The sequence below is a fragment of the Dromaius novaehollandiae genome, chromosome 38 (genome assembly GCF_036370855.1).
Source record: "Dromaius novaehollandiae isolate bDroNov1 chromosome 38, bDroNov1.hap1, whole genome shotgun sequence".
Classification (NCBI taxonomy): Eukaryota; Metazoa; Chordata; class Aves; order Casuariiformes; family Dromaiidae; genus Dromaius; species Dromaius novaehollandiae.
The window spans coordinates 349505-368163 of record NC_088137.1 but is presented as its reverse complement, the minus strand read 5'-3'; the positions used below and the strand labels follow the sequence as shown (position 1 = coordinate 368163).

General features: G+C 70.8%; 1 protein-coding gene across 2 annotated transcripts; it reads left to right on the top strand.

Moving 5' to 3' along the window:
• The first annotated feature begins 1562 nt into the window (after window positions 1-1562).
• MAG (myelin associated glycoprotein) lies at window positions 1563-17181 on the top strand. 2 transcript variants are annotated; one of them, XM_064503512.1, is made up of 10 exons: window positions 1563-1615; window positions 4470-4525; window positions 7414-7785; window positions 9237-9539; window positions 11783-12040; window positions 12719-12976; window positions 13976-14320; window positions 15470-15566; window positions 16419-16485; window positions 17029-17181. In XM_064503512.1, the coding sequence occupies exons 2-10, from the start codon at window positions 4480-4482 to the stop codon at window positions 17086-17088; spliced, it is 1806 nt and encodes a 601-aa protein (XP_064359582.1). In that variant the 5' UTR covers window positions 1563-1615; window positions 4470-4479; the 3' UTR covers window positions 17089-17181. The 2 variants fall into 2 exon arrangements, with proteins under 2 accessions (XP_064359582.1, XP_064359581.1); XM_064503511.1 differs by lacking the exons at window positions 13976-14320; window positions 15470-15566; window positions 16419-16485; window positions 17029-17181 and having other exon boundaries at window positions 12719-13969.
• The last annotated feature ends 1478 nt before the right edge of the window (window positions 17182-18659 follow it).

Here is an 18659-nt window from a genome sequence, read left to right as displayed (position 1 = left end):
CACACGGGGGGGGTCCCCGCGGAGCTGCCCCCTCGGTGGAGCCGCGTCGCCTCCTGTTTTACCCCCCCCCCGCGGGCGACTTGGTCTCGCCCACCTGTTCCCGCGCCCACCTGGCCCCGCCCATAGCGCCGCGGGCGGGGGGGGGCCGCGCCCACCCCCCGCGGGCGCGTGGTTCGGCCCAGCCGGGGAGGGGGGGGGAGCGAGTCACCTGGGCGAAACCACTGCGGCCCGCGGTGGGGGGCGCCTCTCCCCCCGCCCCCGGGGGAATGGGCGGGGCCAGGTGGGCGCGGGAAGAGGTGGGCGAGACCAACGCGGCCGCGGGGGGGGGTGAAAGGGGGCAACGGGGCTCCGCCGAGGGGGCAAATCCGTGGGGACCCCCCCCGTGGGGAGCGTGGGCTGCCCCAGGTGCCCCCCAAAGGGTGGGGGGGGCGGGGAGGGCTTAAAGGGGAAGTGGGGTACAAGAGACCCCCCCCCGGGGCGGAATGGTTTGGCCCGCGCCCACCTGGTGGGGGGGGCAACGGGTGCCGGCGGGGGACAAAAGTCCTCGGAGGGGGCGTTTGCGCCCCCGAACGCCCATTTGGGGGCGTTTTGGCCCCTTTTGGGGGCGTTTTGGCCCCAAAGTGGAGGCTGGGGGCAGCATTTTGGGGCAAAACCACCCAGAAACGGTGAAACTCCCTTTCCGACCTGGCCGCTGCCCCCAGGGCAACCAGCAGGGGCGCTGGACGGGGGGGGGGGGTGCCCCACCCCCACGGGGACCCAGGTGTCTGGGCACGGAGGGGCCCAGGCGTCCGGGTCAATGGGGCGATTGTTGGGGGTGGCTGGTGCCACCTCCCCCCCCCCCCCCGGCAGGACAAGAGCCCCTTTGTGCCCGGGTGCGTGGCCGCGTGGGGGGAGGGGAAAGGGCCCAGGCGTCCGGGAGGGGCCCAGGCATCCGGGGGGGGGGGGTAGGAGTGGAGTCATGACCCCACAGAGGGACCCAGGGACCCAGGTCACCGGGGGGGCCCAGGCATCCGGGAAGGGACCCAGGTGTCCGAGAGGGGCCCAGGCGTCCGGGAGGGGTCCGGGGGGCCCAGGCATCCAGGAGGGGCCCAGGAGTCCGGGAAGATCCAGGCGTCCGGAGGGTCCCAGGCATCCGGGAGGGGCCCAGGTGTCCGGGAAGGGCCCAGGCGTCCGGGAGGGGCCCAGGAGTCTGAGGGGACTCAGATGTCCGGGAGGGGCCCAGGCGTCCGGGTGGGCCCAGGTGTCCGAGAGGGTCCCAGGCGTCCATGAAGGGCCCAGGCGTCCGGGGGGGACCATCACATCCAGGAGGGGCCCAGGCGTCCGGGTGGGCCCAGGTGTCCGAGAGGGTCCCAGGCGTCCGTGAAGGGCCCAGGCGTCCGGGGGGAACCATCACATCCAGGAGGGGCCCAGGCGTCCGGGCGGCACCCGAGCGTGCAGGCAGGGCCCAGGCGTCCGGGAGGGGCCCAGGCGTCCGGGGGGGCCACGCAGGCTCCCATGGGTGGCCCTGCCCCCTCCCCCGCCCCGGTACATAGCGGCCGCCGTCCCCCCGCCCTCACACTCGGCCCCCGCCGCCGGCCCGGACGCCTGGGTCCCTCGGGGCAGCGCCGGCACCGCGGTACGGGGGGGGGGCCCGGACGCCTGGGCCCCTTGGGGTGGGGGGGGCAGCCCAGATTCCTGGGCCCCCCAGGGATGCTGGGGGGTGACGGGGGGTCCCGGACTCCTGGGCCCCTTGGGGGGGAGGTGATGGGGGGTCCCGGACTCCTGGGCCCCTTGGGGATGGGGGGTGATGGGGGGCAGCCCGGACGCCTGGGCCCCTTGTGGATGGGGGGTGATGGGGGGTCCCGGACTCCTGGGCCCCTTGCTGGGGGGGCAGCCCGGACGCCTGGGCCCCTTGGGGATGGGGGAGGATGGGGGGTCCTGGACTCCTGGGCCCCTTGTTGGGGGGGCAGCCCGGATGCCTGGGCCCCCTGGGGATGCTGGGGGAGTGATGGGGGTCCCCGGACGCCTGGGCCCCTCAAGGCAGTGCCGGCACCACGGTATGGGGGGGGTCCCGGACGCCTGGGCCCCCTGGGGATGTTGGGGGTGATGGGGGGGTCCCGGACGCCTGGGCCCCCTGGGGATACTGGGAGGTGATTGGGGTCCCCGGAGGCCTGGGCCCCTTGTGGGGGGGGGGGAGGGCAGAGCCCCGGACGCCTGGGCCCTCTGGGGATGCTGGGGGGGGGTGATGGGGTCCCCGGATGCCTGGGCCCCTTGGGGACATTGGGGAGGGGGGTGATGGGGTCCCGGACGCCTGGGCCCCTGGTGGGGGGGTGGGGGCCGGGCTGAGCCGGGTGGCGCAGCCCCAGGGGCCCAGGTGTCCGGGTGCCCCCCCTTCCCCCCCCCCCCCGGCGGTGACATCAGCCCGGACAAACGTCCCCTTGTGGCGCCGGCGCCAGGCGGGGACAGAGCCGGCTGCCGCGGGGGCCCAGGCGTCCGGGTGCCGCCCCGCCCCCCCCCCCCCGCCCCCGGGGCCCAGGCTTCCGGGTGGGGGGGGGGGCTGCTTCGAGGATGCTCTATGGGGCCAAGTGGCCTCCACAAACACACCCGGACGCCTGGGCCCCTCCCGGACGCCTGGGCCCCTGGAGCACGGTGGGGGGGGCACGTGGCCACCCTAGGGCCCCGGGGCCCAGGCGTCCGGGGGGGCCCAGGTGTCCGGGAGGGACCCAGGCGTCCGAGAGGGGCCCAGGCATCCGGGTGAGACCCAGGGATCCAGAAAGGGGCCCAGGTGTCCGGGAAGGACCCAGGCGTCCGGGAGGGGCCCAGGCGTCCGGGAGGGGCCCAGGCGTCCGGGCGCACACAGGCCCTTTGTCCCGGGCCGTGGGGGAGCCGCCGGCACGCGAGGAATCCGGCCGGGCCGTGACCCCCGGCGGGGACGCGGGAGGGGCCCAGGCGTCCGGGCGCCGCTCCCTCCCCCGGCCCTGGGGGGCCCAGGTGTCCGGGTGGGCGCCGGGGGCCCAGGCGTCCGGGGCAGGTTGGGGGCCCAGGAGTCCGGGAGGGGCCTCATGCTGTTGCCCACCCCCCACCCGGCACTGCCTGGGACCGGGGAGGACATTGGGGACAAGGGGGGACATGGGGGACATGGAGGGACATGGGGGACATGGGGGGACATGGGGGGACATGGGGGACATGGAGGGACATGGGGGGACATGGGGGACATGGGGGGACATGGAGGGACATGGGGGACATGGGGGACATGGGGGACATGGAGGGACATGGAGGGACATGGGGGGACATGGAGGGACATGGAGGGACATGGAGGCACATGGGGGACATGGGGGGACATGGGGGACATGGGGGACATGGGGGGACATGGGGGACATGGGGGTCATGGAGGGACATGGGGGACATGGAGGGACATGGAGGGACATGGGGGGACATGGAGGCACATGGGGGGACATGGAGGGACATGGGGGACATGGGGGACATGGGGGGACATGGAGGGACATGGGGGACATGGGGGGACATGGAGGGACATGGAGGGACATGGAGGCACATGGGGGGACATGGAGGGACATGGGGGACATGGGGGACATGGGGGGACATGGGGGACATGGGGGTCATGGAGGGACATGGGGGACATGGAGGGACATGGAGGGACATGGGGGGACATGGGGGACATGGGGGTCATGGAGGGACATGGGGGGACATGGGGGGACATGGAGGGACATGGAGGGACATGGGGGACATGGGGGGACATGGAGGGACATGGGGGGACATGGAGGGACATGGAGGGACATGGGGGACATGGGGGACATGGGGGGACATGGAGGGACATGGAGGGACATGGGGGACATGGGGGGACATGGAGGGACATGGGGGGACATGGGGGACATGGAGGGACATGGAGGGACATGGGGGGACATGGGGGACATGGGGGACATGGAGGGACATGGAGGGACATGGAGGGACATGGGGGGACATGGAGGGACATGGGGGGACATGGGGGGACATGGGGGACATGGGGGACATGGAGGGACATGGAGGGACATGGGGGGACATGGAGGGACATGGGGGGACATGGGGGACATGGGGGACATGGAGGGACATGGAGGGACATGGAGGGACATGGGGGACATGGGGGGACATGGAGGGACATGGGGGACATGGGGGGACATGGGGGACATGGAGGGACATGGAGGGACATGGGGGACATGGAGGGACATGGGGGGACATGGGGGACATGGGGGACATGGAGGGACATGGAGGGACATGGAGGGACATGGGGGACATGGGGGACATGGAGGGACATGGGGGGACATGGAGGGACATGGGGGACATGGGGGGACATGGGGGACATGGGGGACATGGGGGACATGGGGGGACATGGGGGACATGGGGGACATGGGGGACATGGAGGGACATGGGGGGACATGGAGGGACATGGAGGGACATGGGGGACATGGGGGACAGTGACCCTCCCTGTGACCCAGGTCCCCGACCATGAGCCTCGCCGGGGTCCTGCCACCGCTGCTGCTGCTGCTGCCAGGTACCAGCCGGGGGGGCTGGGGGGGCCGTGGGACCATGGGGGGGTCCATGACATCCATGGTGGGTCCATGAGGTCCATGATGTCCCCATTGAGCCAATGTCACCTACGGTGTCTGTGGTGTCCCCAGAGCCCATAACCACCACCATTTCCCCCCGCGGGGCCCCTGGCGGCCATGATGGGTCCATGAGGTCCATGGTGGGTCCATGAGGTCCGTGTTGGGTCCATGACATCCATGTTGGGTCCATGACGTCCATGGTGGATCCATGAGGTCCATGTTGGGTCCATGAGGTCAATGATGCCACCAGCGATCCAATGTCACCTACGGTGTCTGTGGTGTCCCCAGCACCCATAACGACCACCATTTCCCCCCGTGGGGCCCCCGGCGGCCATGTTGGGTCCATGACGTCCATGTTGGGTCCATGACGTCCATGGTGGGGCCATGACGTCCATGGTGGATCCACAAGGTCCATGATGTCCCCATTGAGCCAATGTCACCTACGGTGTCTGTGGTGTCCCCAGAGCCCATAACCACCACCATTTCCCCCCGCGGGGCCCCCGGCGGCCATGATGGGTCCATGACATCCATGTTGGGTCCATGACGTCCGTGTTGGGTCCATGACGTCCATGGTGGGTCCATGAGGTCCATGGTGGGTCCATGAGGTCAATGACGTCACCAGCGATCCAATGTCACCTACGGTGTCTGTGGCCTCCCCAGCGCCCATAATGACCACCATTTCCCCCCGCGGGGCCCCCGGCGGCCATGATGGGTCCATGACGTCCGTGTTGGGTCCATGACGTCCATGGTGGATCCACAAGGTCCATGATGTCCCCATTGAGCCAATGTCACCTACGGTGTCTGTGGCCTCCCCAGAGCCCATAACCACCACCATTTCCCCCCGCGGGGCCCCTGGCGGCCATGATGGGTCCATGAGGTCCATGGTGGGTCCATGAGGTCCGTGTTGGGTCCATGACATCCATGTTGGGTCCATGACGTCCATGGTGGATCCATGAGGTCCATGTTGGGTCCATGAGGTCAATGATGCCACCAGCGATCCAATGTCACCTACGGTGTCTGTGGTGTCCCCAGCACCCATAACGACCACCATTTCCCCCCGTGGGGCCCCCGGCGGCCATGTTGGGTCCATGACGTCCATGTTGGGTCCATGACGTCCATGGTGGGGCCATGACGTCCATGGTGGATCCACAAGGTCCATGATGTCCCCATTGAGCCAATGTCACCTACGGTGTCTGTGGTGTCCCCAGAGCCCATAACCACCACCATTTCCCCCCGCGGGGCCCCCGGCGGCCATGATGGGTCCATGACATCCATGTTGGGTCCATGACGTCCGTGTTGGGTCCATGACGTCCATGGTGGGTCCATGAGGTCCATGGTGGGTCCATGAGGTCAATGACGTCACCAGCGATCCAATGTCACCTACGGTGTCTGTGGCCTCCCCAGCGCCCATAATGACCACCATTTCCCCCCGCGGGGCCCCCGGCGGCCATGATGGGTCCATGACGTCCGTGTTGGGTCCATGACGTCCATGGTGGATCCACAAGGTCCATGATGTCCCCATTGAGCCAATGTCACCTACGGTGTCTGTGGCCTCCCCAGAGCCCATAACCACCACCATTTCCCCCCGCGGGGCCCCTGGCGGCCATGATGGGTCCATGAGGTCCATGGTGGGTCCATGAGGTCCGTGTTGGGTCCATGACATCCATGTTGGGTCCATGACGTCCATGGTGGATCCATGAGGTCCATGTTGGGTCCATGAGGTCAATGATGCCACCAGCGATCCAATGTCACCTACGGTGTCTGTGGTGTCCCCAGCACCCATAACGACCACCATTTCCCCCCGTGGGGCCCCCGGCGGCCATGTTGGGTCCATGACGTCCATGTTGGGTCCATGACGTCCATGGTGGGGCCATGACGTCCATGGTGGATCCACAAGGTCCATGATGTCCCCATTGAGCCAATGTCACCTACGGTGTCTGTGGTGTCCCCAGAGCCCATAACCACCACCATTTCCCCCCGCGGGGCCCCCGGCGGCCATGATGGGTCCATGACATCCATGTTGGGTCCATGACGTCCGTGTTGGGTCCATGACGTCCATGGTGGGTCCATGAGGTCCATGGTGGGTCCATGAGGTCAATGACGTCACCAGCAATCCAATGTCACCTACGGTGTCTGTGGTGTCCCCAGAGCCCATAACCACCACCATTTCCCCCCGCGGGGCCCCCGGCGGCCATGATGGGTCCATGACGTCCGTGTTGGGTCCATGACGTCCATGGTGGATCCACAAGGTCCATGATGTCCCCATTGAGCCAATGTCACCTACGGTGTCTGTGGCCTCCCCAGAGCCCATAACCACCACCATTTCCCCCCGCGGGGCCCCCGGCGGCCATGTTGGGTCCATGACGTCCATGTTGGGTCCATGACGTCCATGTTGGGTCCATGAGGTCAATGATGCCACCAGCGATCCAATGTCACCTACGGTGTCTGTGGTGTCCCCAGCACCCATAACCACCACCATTTCCCCCCGCGGGGCCCCCGGCGGCTATGTTGGGTCCATGACATCCATGTTGGGTCCATGACATCCATGTTGGATCCATGACGTCCATGTTGGGTCCATAACATCCATGTTGGGTCCATGATGTCCATGTTGGGTCCATGACGTCCATGGTGGGTCCATGACGTCCATGACGGGTCCAAGAGGTCCATGGTGGATCCACAAGGTCCATGATGTCCCCATTGAGCCAATGTCACCTACGGTGTCTGCAGCCTCCCCAGAGCCCATAACCACCACCATTTCCCCCCGCGGGGCCCCCGGCGGCCATGACGGCGGCGGTGACGTCCCCGTCACCCGCGTCCCTCCCTCGCCCCGCAGCCGCCGCCGGGGGCCCCTGGGCCGCCTGGATGCCGCCGTCCATCGCCGGCCTGGAAGGGACCTGCGTGCTGCTGCCGTGCCGCTTCGACTACCCCGAGGAGCTGCGGCCGGCGGCCGTCCACGGCCTCTGGTACTTCGGCAGCCCCTACCCCAAGAGCTACCCGCCGGTGGTGGCCCGCTCGCGGCCCGGCGGCCCCGTCCACGAGAGCTTCCAGGGCCGGGCCCGGCTGCTGGGGCCGCCGGCCGCCCGCGACTGCTCGCTGCTGCTCACCGGCCTCAGCCCCGAGCTCGCCGGCCGCTACTACTTCCGCGGCGACCTGGGCGGCTACAACCAGTACAGCTTCTCGGAGCACGCCACGCTGGAGGTCACCGGTGAGCGGGGGACGGGGGGCGGGTCCCGCGGAGGAGGTCCCGTGGGGCTGGAGGTCCCATGGAGGAGGAGGTCCACAAGGGGGGAGGTCCCACGGGGGAGAAGGTCCGCGATGGAGAAGGTCCCATGGGGGAGGAGGTCCCATGGGGGTGGAAGTCCCATGGGGGAAAAGATCCATGATGGAGGATGTCCCATGGGGGAGAAGATCCATGATGGAGGAGGTCCCATGGGGGAGGAGGTCCCATGGGGGAGGTCCCGTGGGGGAGAAGATCCATGATGGAGGAGGTCCCATGGGGGAGAAGGTCCCACGGGGGAGAAGATCCATGATGGAGAAGGTCCCATGGGGGAGAAGGTCCCATGGGGGAGAAGGTCCCATGGGGGAGAAGGTCCATGATGGAGAAGGTCCCGCCTGGAGGAGGTCCCATGGGGGTGGAGGTCCCACCTGAGAGTCTTGGGGGCCCGGACGCCTGGGCCCCCACAGAGCCTGGGGACACTGAGCGTCTCTGGGACCCGGACGCCTGGGCCCCTTGGTGCCTGGGGGCTCTGGGTGTCTCCGCGGCCTGGACACCTGGGCCCCTTTGGTGCTTAGTGGTGGGAACCCGGACGCCTGGGCCCCTCGGAGCCTATAGACACTGAGCGTCCCCGGGGGCCCGGACGCCTGGGCCCCTCGGAGCCTGGGGACACTGAGCATCCTGGGGGCCCGGACACCTGGGCCCCTTTGGTGCCTGGGGACACTGAGTATCTCGGGGGCCCGGACGCCTGGGCCCCTCGGAGCCTATAGACACTGAACGTCCCCGGGGGCCCGGACGCCTGGGCCCCTTTGGTGCCTGGGGACACTGAGTATCTCGGGGGCCCGGACGCCTGGGCCCCTCGGAGCCTATAGACACTGAACGTCCCCGGGGGCCCGGACGCCTGGGCCCCTTAGGTGCACATGGGTGGGTTCACAGTGGGGATGTGCATGTGGGACCCGGACGCCTGGGCCCCTTGGTGCCTGTAGACACTGAGCGTCCTGGGGGCCCGGACGCCTGGGCCCTTTCAGAGCCTGGGGACACTGAGTATCTCAGGGGGCCCGGACGCCTGGGCCCCTCGGTGCCCATAGACACTGAACGTCCCCGGGGGCCCGGACGCCTGGGCCCCTCGGAGCCTATAGACACTGAGCGTCCTGGGGGCCCGGACGCCTGGGCCCCTTTGGTGCCTGGGGACACTGAGGGTCCCGGGGCCCGGACGCCTGGGCCCCTCGGTGCCTATAGACACTGAGCATCCCGGGGGCCTGGACGCCTGGGCCCCTTGGTGCCTGGGGACACTGAGCGTCCTGGGGGCCCGGACGCCTGGGCCCTTTCAGAGCCTGGGGACACTGAGTATCTCGGGGGCCCGGACGCCTGGGCCCCCTTGGTGCCTATAGACACTGAGCGTCCCCGGGGGCCCGGACGCCTGGGCCCTTTCCCCCCCGCAGCGGAGCCCAGCCTGGAGCTGCCGGCGGAGCTGGTGGCGGGCGCCGAGGCGGAGGCCACGTGCCGGGTGCCCGACAACTGCCCGGGGCTGGGGCCGACGCTGGGCTGGGCGGGCGCCGAGGGGCTGCCGGGGGCGGCGGCGGCGGCGGCCCGGCCCGAGGAGGGGCCCGGCGGCTCCCGCGCCCTCGTCGCCCGCCTCCGCTTCCGGCCCCGGCCCGCCGACGCCGGCCGCCGCCTCGCCTGCCGCGCCGCCTTCGCCAACGCCAGCCTGGCCTTCGAGGCCGCCGTCGCCCTCGACGTGCAGTGTGAGGCCCGGACGCCGGGGCCCCTTGGGGGGTGGCGGGACGCCGGGGCCCCTTGGGGCGGGGCAGGACGCCTGGGCCCCTTCGGGTTGGAGGGGGACGCCGGGGCCCCTTGGGGCAGGGCAGGACACCTGGGCCCCTTCGGGTTGGAGGGGGACGCCGGGGCCCCTCTGCAGGGTGGGGGGACGCCGGGGCCCCTTGGGGCGGGGCAGGACGCCTGGGCCCCTTTGGGGATGGAGGGGGACGCTGGGGTCCCTTCGGGTTGGAGGGGGACGCCGGGGCCCCTGTGGGGGGTGGGGGGACGCCGGGGCCCCTTGGGGGATGGGGGGGACGCCTGGGCCCCTTGGGAGGGGCGGGGGGACGCCGGGGCCCCTTCGGGTTGGAGGGGGACGCTGGGGCCCCCTGGGGGATGGGGGGACGCCTGGGCCCCTTGGGGCGGGGCAGGACGCCTGGGCCCCTCTGCGGGGTGGGGGGACGCCTGGGCCCCTTTGGGGATGGAGGGGGACACTGGGGTCCCTTCGGGCTGGAGGGGGACGCCTGGGCCCCTTCAGGGGGTGGGGGGACGCCAGGGCCCCTTGGGGCAGGGCAGGACACCTGGGCCCCTCTGTGGGGTGGGGGGACGCCTGGGCCCCTTGGGGCAGGGCAGGACGTCGGGGCCCCTTCGGGTTGGAGGGGGACGCCGGGGCCCCTCTGCGGGGTGGGGGGACGCCGGGGCCCCTTGGGGCAGGGCAGGACGCCTGGGCCCCTTCGGGTTGGAGGGGGACGCTGGGGCCCCTTTGGGGGGTGGGGGGACGCCTGGGCCCCTTGGGGTGGGGCAGGACGCCTGGGCCCCTTGGGGTTGGAGGGGGACACTGGGGTCCCTTCGGGTTGGAGGGGGACGCCTGGGCCCCTTGGGGGATGGGGGGACGCCGGGGCCCCTTGGGGGGGATGGGGGGACACCTGGGCCCCTCTGCGGGGTGGGGGGGACGCCGGGGCCCCTTTTTGGTCAGGGCACCCAGATGCCTGGGGTGACGGTTGGGTGACACCGGGTGACACTAGGTGACACATGGGTGACACGTGGGTGACACGGGTGTTCCCTACACTCAGTGGAGCTGGAGATGATGGATAGGGCACCATAGGGGTGACACCGGGTGACAGGGGGTGTTCCCTACAGTCGGCAGAGATGCAGATGATGGATAGGGCACCATAGGGGCACCATAGGGGTGACACCAGGCGCCGTAGGGGTGACACCGGGTGTTCCCTACAGTCGGCAGAGCTGGAGATGATGGATAGGGCACCAGAGGGGTGACATTGGGCACCATGGGGCAACGCTGGGTGCCATAGGGGCACCATAGGGGTGACACCAGGCACCATAGGGGTGACGCCGGGTGACAGGGTGTTCCCTACAGTCAGCAGAGATGCAGATGATGGAGAGGGCAGCACAGGGGTGACACCAGGTGCCACAGGGGCACCATAGCGGTGACACCGGGTGCCGTAGGCGTGACTCCGGGTGACACCGGGTGTTCCCTACAGTCGGCAGAGCTGGAGATGATGGAGAGGGCACCAGAGGGGTGACATTGGGCACCACAGGGGTGACACTGGGCACCATAGAGGCGCCATAGGGGTGGCTGCGGGTGACGGGTGGGTGACAGCGGGTGTTCCCTACAGTCAGCAGAGCTGGAGATGATGGAGAGGGCACCATAAGGGTGACATTGGGCACCATAAGGGCAACGCTGGGTGCCATAGGGGCGACACCGGGTGCCAGGGGGCTGACTGCGGGTGACAGAGGGTGTTCCCTACAGTCGGCAGAGCTGGAGATGATGGAGAGGGCACCAGAGGGGTGACACCGGGCGCCACAGGGGTGACACTGGGCACCATAGAGGCGCCATAGGGGTGACTGCGGGTGACACGCGGGTGACAGCGGGTGTTCCCTACAGTCGGCAGAGCTGGAGATGATGGAGAGGGCACCATAGGGGTGACATTGGGCACCATAAGGGCAACGCTGGGTGCCATAGGGGAACCATAGGGGTGACCCCAGGCGCCATAGGGGTGACTCCAGGTGACACGCGGGTGACAGGGGGTGTTCCCTACAGTCGGCAGAGCTGGAGATGATGGAGAGGGCACCATAGGGGTGACATTGGGCGCCATGGGGCAACGCTGGGTGCCACAGGGGCGACACCGGGTGCCAGGGGGGTGACAGCGGGCGCCATAGGGGTGACGGGCGGGTGACAGCGGGTGACAGGGGCTGACGGGCGGTGCCCCCGCAGACGCGCCGGAGGTGGAGGCGGTGGAGGGGCCGGCGGAGGCGGTGGAGGGGGCGGCGGTGGAGCTGGGCTGCGCGGCGGGGGGGCGGCCGCCTCCGCGCCTGGCCTGGCTGCGGGCCGGGCAGCTGCTGGGGGAGGCGGCGGGGGGGCGGCTGGCGCTGCGGCTGCCCCGCGCCGCCCCCGCCCACGCCGGCACCTACGTCTGCGTCGCCGAGAACCGCCACGGCCGCCACAACCGCTCCCTCGAGCTCCGCGTCCGCTGTGAGTGGCGCCGGACGCCTGGGCCCCTCGGGTGCGGGGGGAGGGGGGGGGAGCCCGGACGCCTGGGTCCCTTGGGGGGAGGACACCCGGACGCCTGGGCCCCTTGGATGGGACGGCACTCGGACACCTGGGCCCCTGGGGTGGGAAGGAGCCCGAACGCCTGGGCCCCTCGGGTGGGAGGACACCTGGGTCCCCGCTCCCCTGGACGCCTGGGCCCCCGGACACCTGGGCCCCTTGGGTGGGAAGCCACCCGGACGCCTGGGCCCCTGGTCACCCGGACGCTTGGGACCCTGGTCACCCATATACCTGGGCCCCTCGGGTGGGAGGACACCCAGACACCTGGGCCCTGTTTCCCCGGACACCTGGGCCCCTCGGATGGGAGGACACCCGGACGCCTGGGCCCCTTGAGTTGGAGGACACCCGGACGCCTGGGCCCCCGGACACCTGGGCCCCTGGTCACCCGGACGCCTGGGCCCCTCGGGTGGGAAGCCACCCGGACGCCTGGGCCCCTGGTCACCCGGACACCTGAGCCCCTCGGGTGGGAGGCCACCCGGACGCCTGGGCCCACTCCCCCGGACGCCTGGGCCCCCCGACCGCCGCGGGGGGCCGCCGAGCCCCACGGCGCCGGCCCGTGCGGGTGCCAGCCGGGCGTGGGGGTGACAGTCGCGGGTGCCGCAGACCCCCCGCGGGCGCCGGTGGTGAACGGCTCGGCGGTGGTGGCGGCGGGGGAGGCGGCGGCGGTGGCCTGCGGGGCCGAGGGCGACCCGGCGCCGTGGGTGCGGCTGCTGCGGGGGGGGCGGGTGGTGGCGGCCGCCCCGGAGCCCCGCGTGACCCTGGAGCTGGCGGCCGCCCGCCCCGAGGACGCCGGCGAGTACCTGTGCCTGGCCGAGAACCGCTACGGGCGCCGCGCCACCGCCTTCAACCTCACCGTCGAGTGTGAGTGTCCCCCGGACGCCTGGGCCCCTCCTGTCCCGGGTCCCTTCTCCCCCGGACGCCTGGGCCCCTCTTGCCCCGGACGCCTGGGCCCCTCCTGCCCCGGACACCTGGGTCCCTCCTGCCCCGGACACCTCGGTCCCTCCTGTCCCAGGATCCTCCTGTCCTGGACGCCTGGGCCCCTCCTGTCCTGGGTCCCTTCTTCCCCGGATGCCTGGGCCCCTCCTGCCCCGGGTCCTTCTTGTCCCGGACACCTGGGCCCCTCCTGCCCTGGACACCTGGGTCCTTCCTATCCTGGACACCTGGGCCCTTCTTGTCCCACACACCTGGGCTCCTCCTGCCCCGGATGCCTGGGCCCCTCCCGGATGCCTGGGCCCCTCCCAGACACCTGGGCCCCCCTCTCCCCATCTGGGACGCCTGGGCCCCCCTCCCTGTCCCAGACACCTTGGCCCCCCCCGGACTCCTGGGCCCCCTCTCCCCATCCCGGACTCCTGGGCCCCCTCTCCCCCTCCCCGGACTCCTGGGCCCCCCCAGACACCTGGGCCCCCCCTCCCATCCCGGACACCTGGGCCTCCCCCTCCCCGGACTCCTGGGCCCCTCCCCGGACTCCTGGGCCCCCTCTCCCCCTCCCCGGACACCTGGGCCTCCCCCTCCCCGGACTCCTGGGCCCCCTCTCCCCATCCTGGACTCCTGGGCCCCTCCCCGGACTCCTGGGCCCCCCCTCCCATCCCGGACACCTGGGCCTCCCCCTCCCCGGACACCTGGGCCCCCCTCCCTGTCCCAGACACCTGGGTCTCCCCCTCCCCGGACTCCTGGGCCCCCCGCGGCCGCCTGGGCCCCCTCTCCCCCTCCCCGGACTCCTGGGCCCCCTCTCCCCCTCCCCGGACACCTAGGCCCCCCCTCCCATCCCGGACACCTGGGCCCCCTCTCCCCCTCCCCGGACTCCTGGGCCCCCCCGCGGCCGCCTGGGCCCCCCCGGGCAGGCGCTGACGGGGGCCGCAGTCGCCCCGGTGGTGCTGCCGGCGTCGCGGTGCACGGCGGCGGGGGGGGCGGTGCAGTGCGTGTGCGCCGTGGCCGCCAGCCCCCCCCCGGCCGTGGCCTTCGAGCTGCCCAGCCGCAACGTCACCGTGGGCCCCGGCGCCGCCGCCTTCGCCTTCGCCCCGGGCACCCGCGACGGGGGGGACGGGGACAGGGGGGGCGGCGGCGGCGGCGACAACCCCCCCGGCGGCGTCACCGTCACGGCGCTGCTGACGCTGCGCGACGCCCTCGAGCCCCGGCTCGCCGTGCTCTGCGCCGCCCGCAACGCCCGCGGCGCCGCCGCCCGCCAGCTCCGCTTCCACCACCCCGGTGCGGCCCGGGGGGGGGTTAATTTGCCCCGGGGGGGGGGTTAATTTGCCCCTGGGGGGGGGATTTGGGCCCTGGGGGGGGCATTTGGGCCCCTTCTGCGCCTTTTCCGCCATGTTGGAGGGCGTGGGAATTTCCTGGGGTTGGTTCCCACGCCCCAGCGCCCCCCACGGGAGGGGTTGGGGGCTGCCCCTGACGGGGGTTTTAGCCCTGGGGGGGTTAATTTGCCCCTGGGGGGGGGATTTGGGCCCTGGGGGGGCATTTGGGCCCCTTTTGCGCCTTTTCCGCCATGTTGGAGGGCGTGGGAATTTCCTGGGGTTGGTTCCCACGCTCCAGCGCCCCCCACGGGAGGGTTTTGGGGCTGCCCCTGACGGGGGTTTTAGCCCTGGGGGGGTTAATTTGCCCCTGGGGGGGGGATTTGGGCCCTGGGGGGGGGCATTTGGGCCCCTTCTGCCCCCTTTCCGCCATGTTGGAGGGCGTGGGAATTTCCTTGAGTTTGTTCCCACGCTCCAGCGCCCCCCACGGGAGGGGTTGGGGGCTGCCCCGGGGGGGGTTTTAGACCTGGGGGGGTTAATTTGCCCCTGGGGGGGTGGATTTGGGCCCTGGGGGGGGGCATTTGGGCCCCTTTTGCGCCTTTTCCGCCATGTTGGAGGGCGTGGGAATTTCCTGGGGTTGGTTCCCACGCCCCAGCGCCCCCCACGGGAGGGTTTTGGGGCTGCCCCTGACGGGGGTTTTAGCCCTGGGGGGGTTAATTTGCCCCGGGGGGGGTTATTTGCCCCTGGGGGGGGCATTTGGGCCCCTTTTGCGCCTTTTCCGCCATGTTGGAGGGCGTGGGAATTTCCTGGGGTTGGTTCCCACGCTCCAGCGCCCCCCACGGGAGGGTTTTGGGGCTGCCCCCGGGGGGGGTTTTAGCCCTGGGGGGGTTAATTTGCCCCTGGGGGGGTTAATGTGCCCCGGGGGGGGGATTTGCCCCCCTTTTGCGCCCTTTCCGCCATGTTGGCGGGCGTGGGAATTTCCCGGGCTGGGTTCCCGCGCTCCGGGGGTTGGGGGCTGCCCCGGGGGGGGGTTAGTTGCCCCCCGGGGGGGGGTTACTCGCCCCCGGGGGGGGGGATCTGCCCCCCGGGGGGGTGACTCACCCCGCCGCCCCCCCAGACGGGCTGGTGTGGGCCAAGGTGGGGCCGGTGGGGGCCGTGGTGGCCTTCGCCGTCGTCATCGCCGTCGTCTGCTACGTCAGCCAGAGCCGCCGCAAGTGAGCCCCGCCCCCCCGCGGCCCCGCCCACGCAGGCCCCGCCCCCGGGGACCCCGCCCACGCAGGCCACGCCCCCACAGGCCCCGCCCCCAAAGGACACCCCCCCCTGGGGACCCACCCCCCCCATGGTGCTGTCCCTTTGGGCCCTGCTCCCAGCTGGCCCCGCCCCCCGGTGCCCCACCCACAAAGGCCCCGCCCACAAAGGACACACCCCCCGGAACTCACCCCCCTGCTCCTAGCTGCCCCTGCCCCAAAAAGGCCCCGCCCCACGGGGCCCCGCCCCCTCGAGGCCCCGCCCCTGGGGGGACACGCCCCCAGGACCCCACCCCGTAAGGCCACGCCCACCAATGGACACGCCCCTGAGGGGACACACCCAGGGCCCCGTCCCTTGAGGCCACGCCCCAGTGGGACACGCCCCCAAGACCTCGCCCGAGGCCACGCCCCTTAAGGCCACGCCCCAACGGGGGTCTTGCCCCAGGCCCCGCCCCTTAAGGCCACGCCCATCAAAGGCCCTGCCCACCGTGGGACACACCCCCAAGGGACCTGCCCATAGGCCCCGCCCCCCTCCTGTGGGCCCCGCCCCAAAGCCCCACCCCCCGGGGGCCCCGCCCCCGTCTCCCGCAGAGCCCCGCCCCCATGGGGCCCCACCCCTGTTAGGCCCCGCCCCCACCCGGGCCATCCAACGCCCCTCCCCCGCCCCCGGGAGGCCCCGCCCCCGGGAGGGGCGACACGGGGGGGCGGGGTCACCGCGGGAGGGGCGGGGCAACACGGGGGGGTGGGGTCACGGTGTGGGGGGGCAGTGACGTCATGGAGGTCAGAGGTCAGAGCAGCCCCCCCTCCCCCCCCCCGCAGGAAGGCGGCCGGCAGCCCCGAGGCCCCTCCCCCGCCCGGCCCCGGCGGAGACCCCCGAAACGGGCAGGTGGGGGCGGGGGGGGGACACGGGGGGGACACGGGGGGTGACGGGTGACAGTGGAGGGTGACAAGAGGGGGTGACAGGTGACCCGGGGGGTGACGGGTGACATGGGGGGGAGAAGGGAGTGACGGGTGACAGCGGGGGGGGGACACAGGGGGGACGGGTGACAGTGGGGGTGACAGTGGGGGTGACGGGTTGCTGCGGGGGGTGACGTGAGGGGTGAGGGTGACATGGAGGGTGACAGCTGACCCGGGGGGGTGACACTGGGGGGTGCTGGGTGACATGGGGGGGTGACGGGTGACATGGGGGGGTTTGGGTGTGGGGGGGGGCTGACGGATGACACAGGGGGTGATGGGTGACATGGGGGGGTGACAGGTGACACAGGGGGTGACAAGTGACAGAGGGGGGTGACACAGGTGGCTGTTGGGTGCCCCGGCGGGTGACGGGGGGGGGACACAGCGGGTGACGTGGGGGTGACTTGGGGGGGTGACGGGTGACAGGGGGGTGACAGGGGGGTGGCAGCGAGGTGACAGGCGCCGGTGGCCACAGGCGGAGCGCCGCACCGCCCCCCCGGAGCCCCCCGAGTACGCCGAGATCCGCCTGCCCTGACCCCGCCCCCGCGCCGAGGCCACGCCCCCGCGCCGAGGCCACGCCCCCTCCTCCTCCCCCGCCCGCATGGAGGGGGGGAGGAGCCAGCGGCAGCCCTGCCCCCACCAGACCCACCCGCGAGGCTCCGCCCCTGCTGCCGAGGCTCCGCCCCCGCCGCCGCCGCCCCTCCCCCGGGGGGCGGCACGAGGAGGCCCCGCCCCCCCTTATTTATTGCCCCGCCCCCAATAAACGGGATTGGACGGAGCCGCCTGGTGCCTCTGTGGGGGGAGGGGCGGGCGGGGCCCACATCCGGGTGCTCCCGGGGCCGGGGGGGAGCTATGGGGGGGGTCTATGGGTGCTATAGAGGCGGGTGCTATAGGGACCCGGGAGCTATAGGGACCTGGGAGCTATAGGGCCCCCCCAGGGGCTATAAAACCCCTTAGAGTCTATAGGGCTTTCACGAGCCTATAGGAGCTCCCAAAGTCTATAGGGGCCCCCCAGAGTTTCTAGGCCCCCCCCCCGAGTCTATAGGGGCCCCCCAGGGCCTATAAAACCCATTAGAGTCTATATGAGCTTCACAAATTTTTAGTTTTCCCGTGAGTCTATAGGGGCCCCCAGGAGCCATAGGGCCCCCCCCAGAGTCTATAGCAGCCCGCAGAGTCTATAGGGGCCCCCAAGGGTCTACAAAACCCATTACAGTCTATAGGAGCTTCACAAGTTCCTAGGGCCCCCCAGAACCTATAGGGGCCCCCCAGGGCCTATAAAACCCATTAGAGTCTTTAGGGGCTTCATAAGTTTCTATGGGCGCCCCTGAGTTCCTAGGACTCCTCCAGAGTCTATAGGGGCCCCCAGGAGCCTATAGGGGCCCCCCTGAGTTCCTAGGGGCCCCCCAGAGTCTATAGGGGCCCCCCAGGGCCTATAAAACCCATTAGATTCTATAAGGGCTTCATGAGTTTCTAGGCACCCCCCAGGGGCTATAGGGGCCCCCAGGAGCTATAGGGGCCCCTCTGAGTTCCTAGGGGCCCTCCAGAGTCTATAGGGACCCCCCAGGACCTATAAAACCCATTAGAGTCTTTAGGGGCTTCATGAGTTTCTAGATGCCCCCCAGAGTTCCTAGGACTCCTCCAGAGTCTATAGGGGCCCCCCAGGGCCTATGAAACCCATTAGATTCTATAAGGGCTTCATGAGTTTCTAGATGCCCCCCAGAGGCTATAGGGGCCCCCAGGAGCTATAGGGGCCCCTCTGAGTTCCTAGGGGCTCTCCAGAGTCTATAGGGCCCCCCCAGGGCCTATAAAACCCATTAGAGTCTTTAGGGGCTTCATGAGTTTCTAGGGGCCCCCTGAGTTCCTAGGACTCCTCCAGAGGCTATATGGGCCCCCAGGAGCTATAGGGGCCCCCCTGAGTTCCTAGGGGCCCCCCAGAGTCTATAGGGACCCCCCAGGGCCTATGAAACCCATTAGATCCTATAAGGGCTTCATGAGTTTCTAGGGGCCCCCCAGAGGCTATAGGGGCCCCCAGGAGCTATAGGGGCCCCCCAGAGTTCCTAGGGGCCCCCCCAGTCTATAGGCGCCCGCAGCGGCTTCCTCTTCCAG

What these genes read in the sequence shown, in the direction of transcription:
- MAG (XM_064503511.1), top strand. Translation starts at nt 4,480, where the DNA reads ATGAGCCTCGCCGGGGTCCTGCCACCGCTGCTGCTGCTGCTGCCAG. An exon ending in GCTGCTGCTGCTGCTGCCAG is followed by an intron (nt 4,526 to 7,413) that starts GTACCAGCCGGG and finishes CTCGCCCCGCAG; the next exon opens with CCGCCGCCGGGGGCCCCTGG. An exon ending in CGTCGCCCTCGACGTGCAGT is followed by an intron (nt 9,540 to 11,782) that starts GTGAGGCCCGGA and finishes GTGCCCCCGCAG; the next exon opens with ACGCGCCGGAGGTGGAGGCG.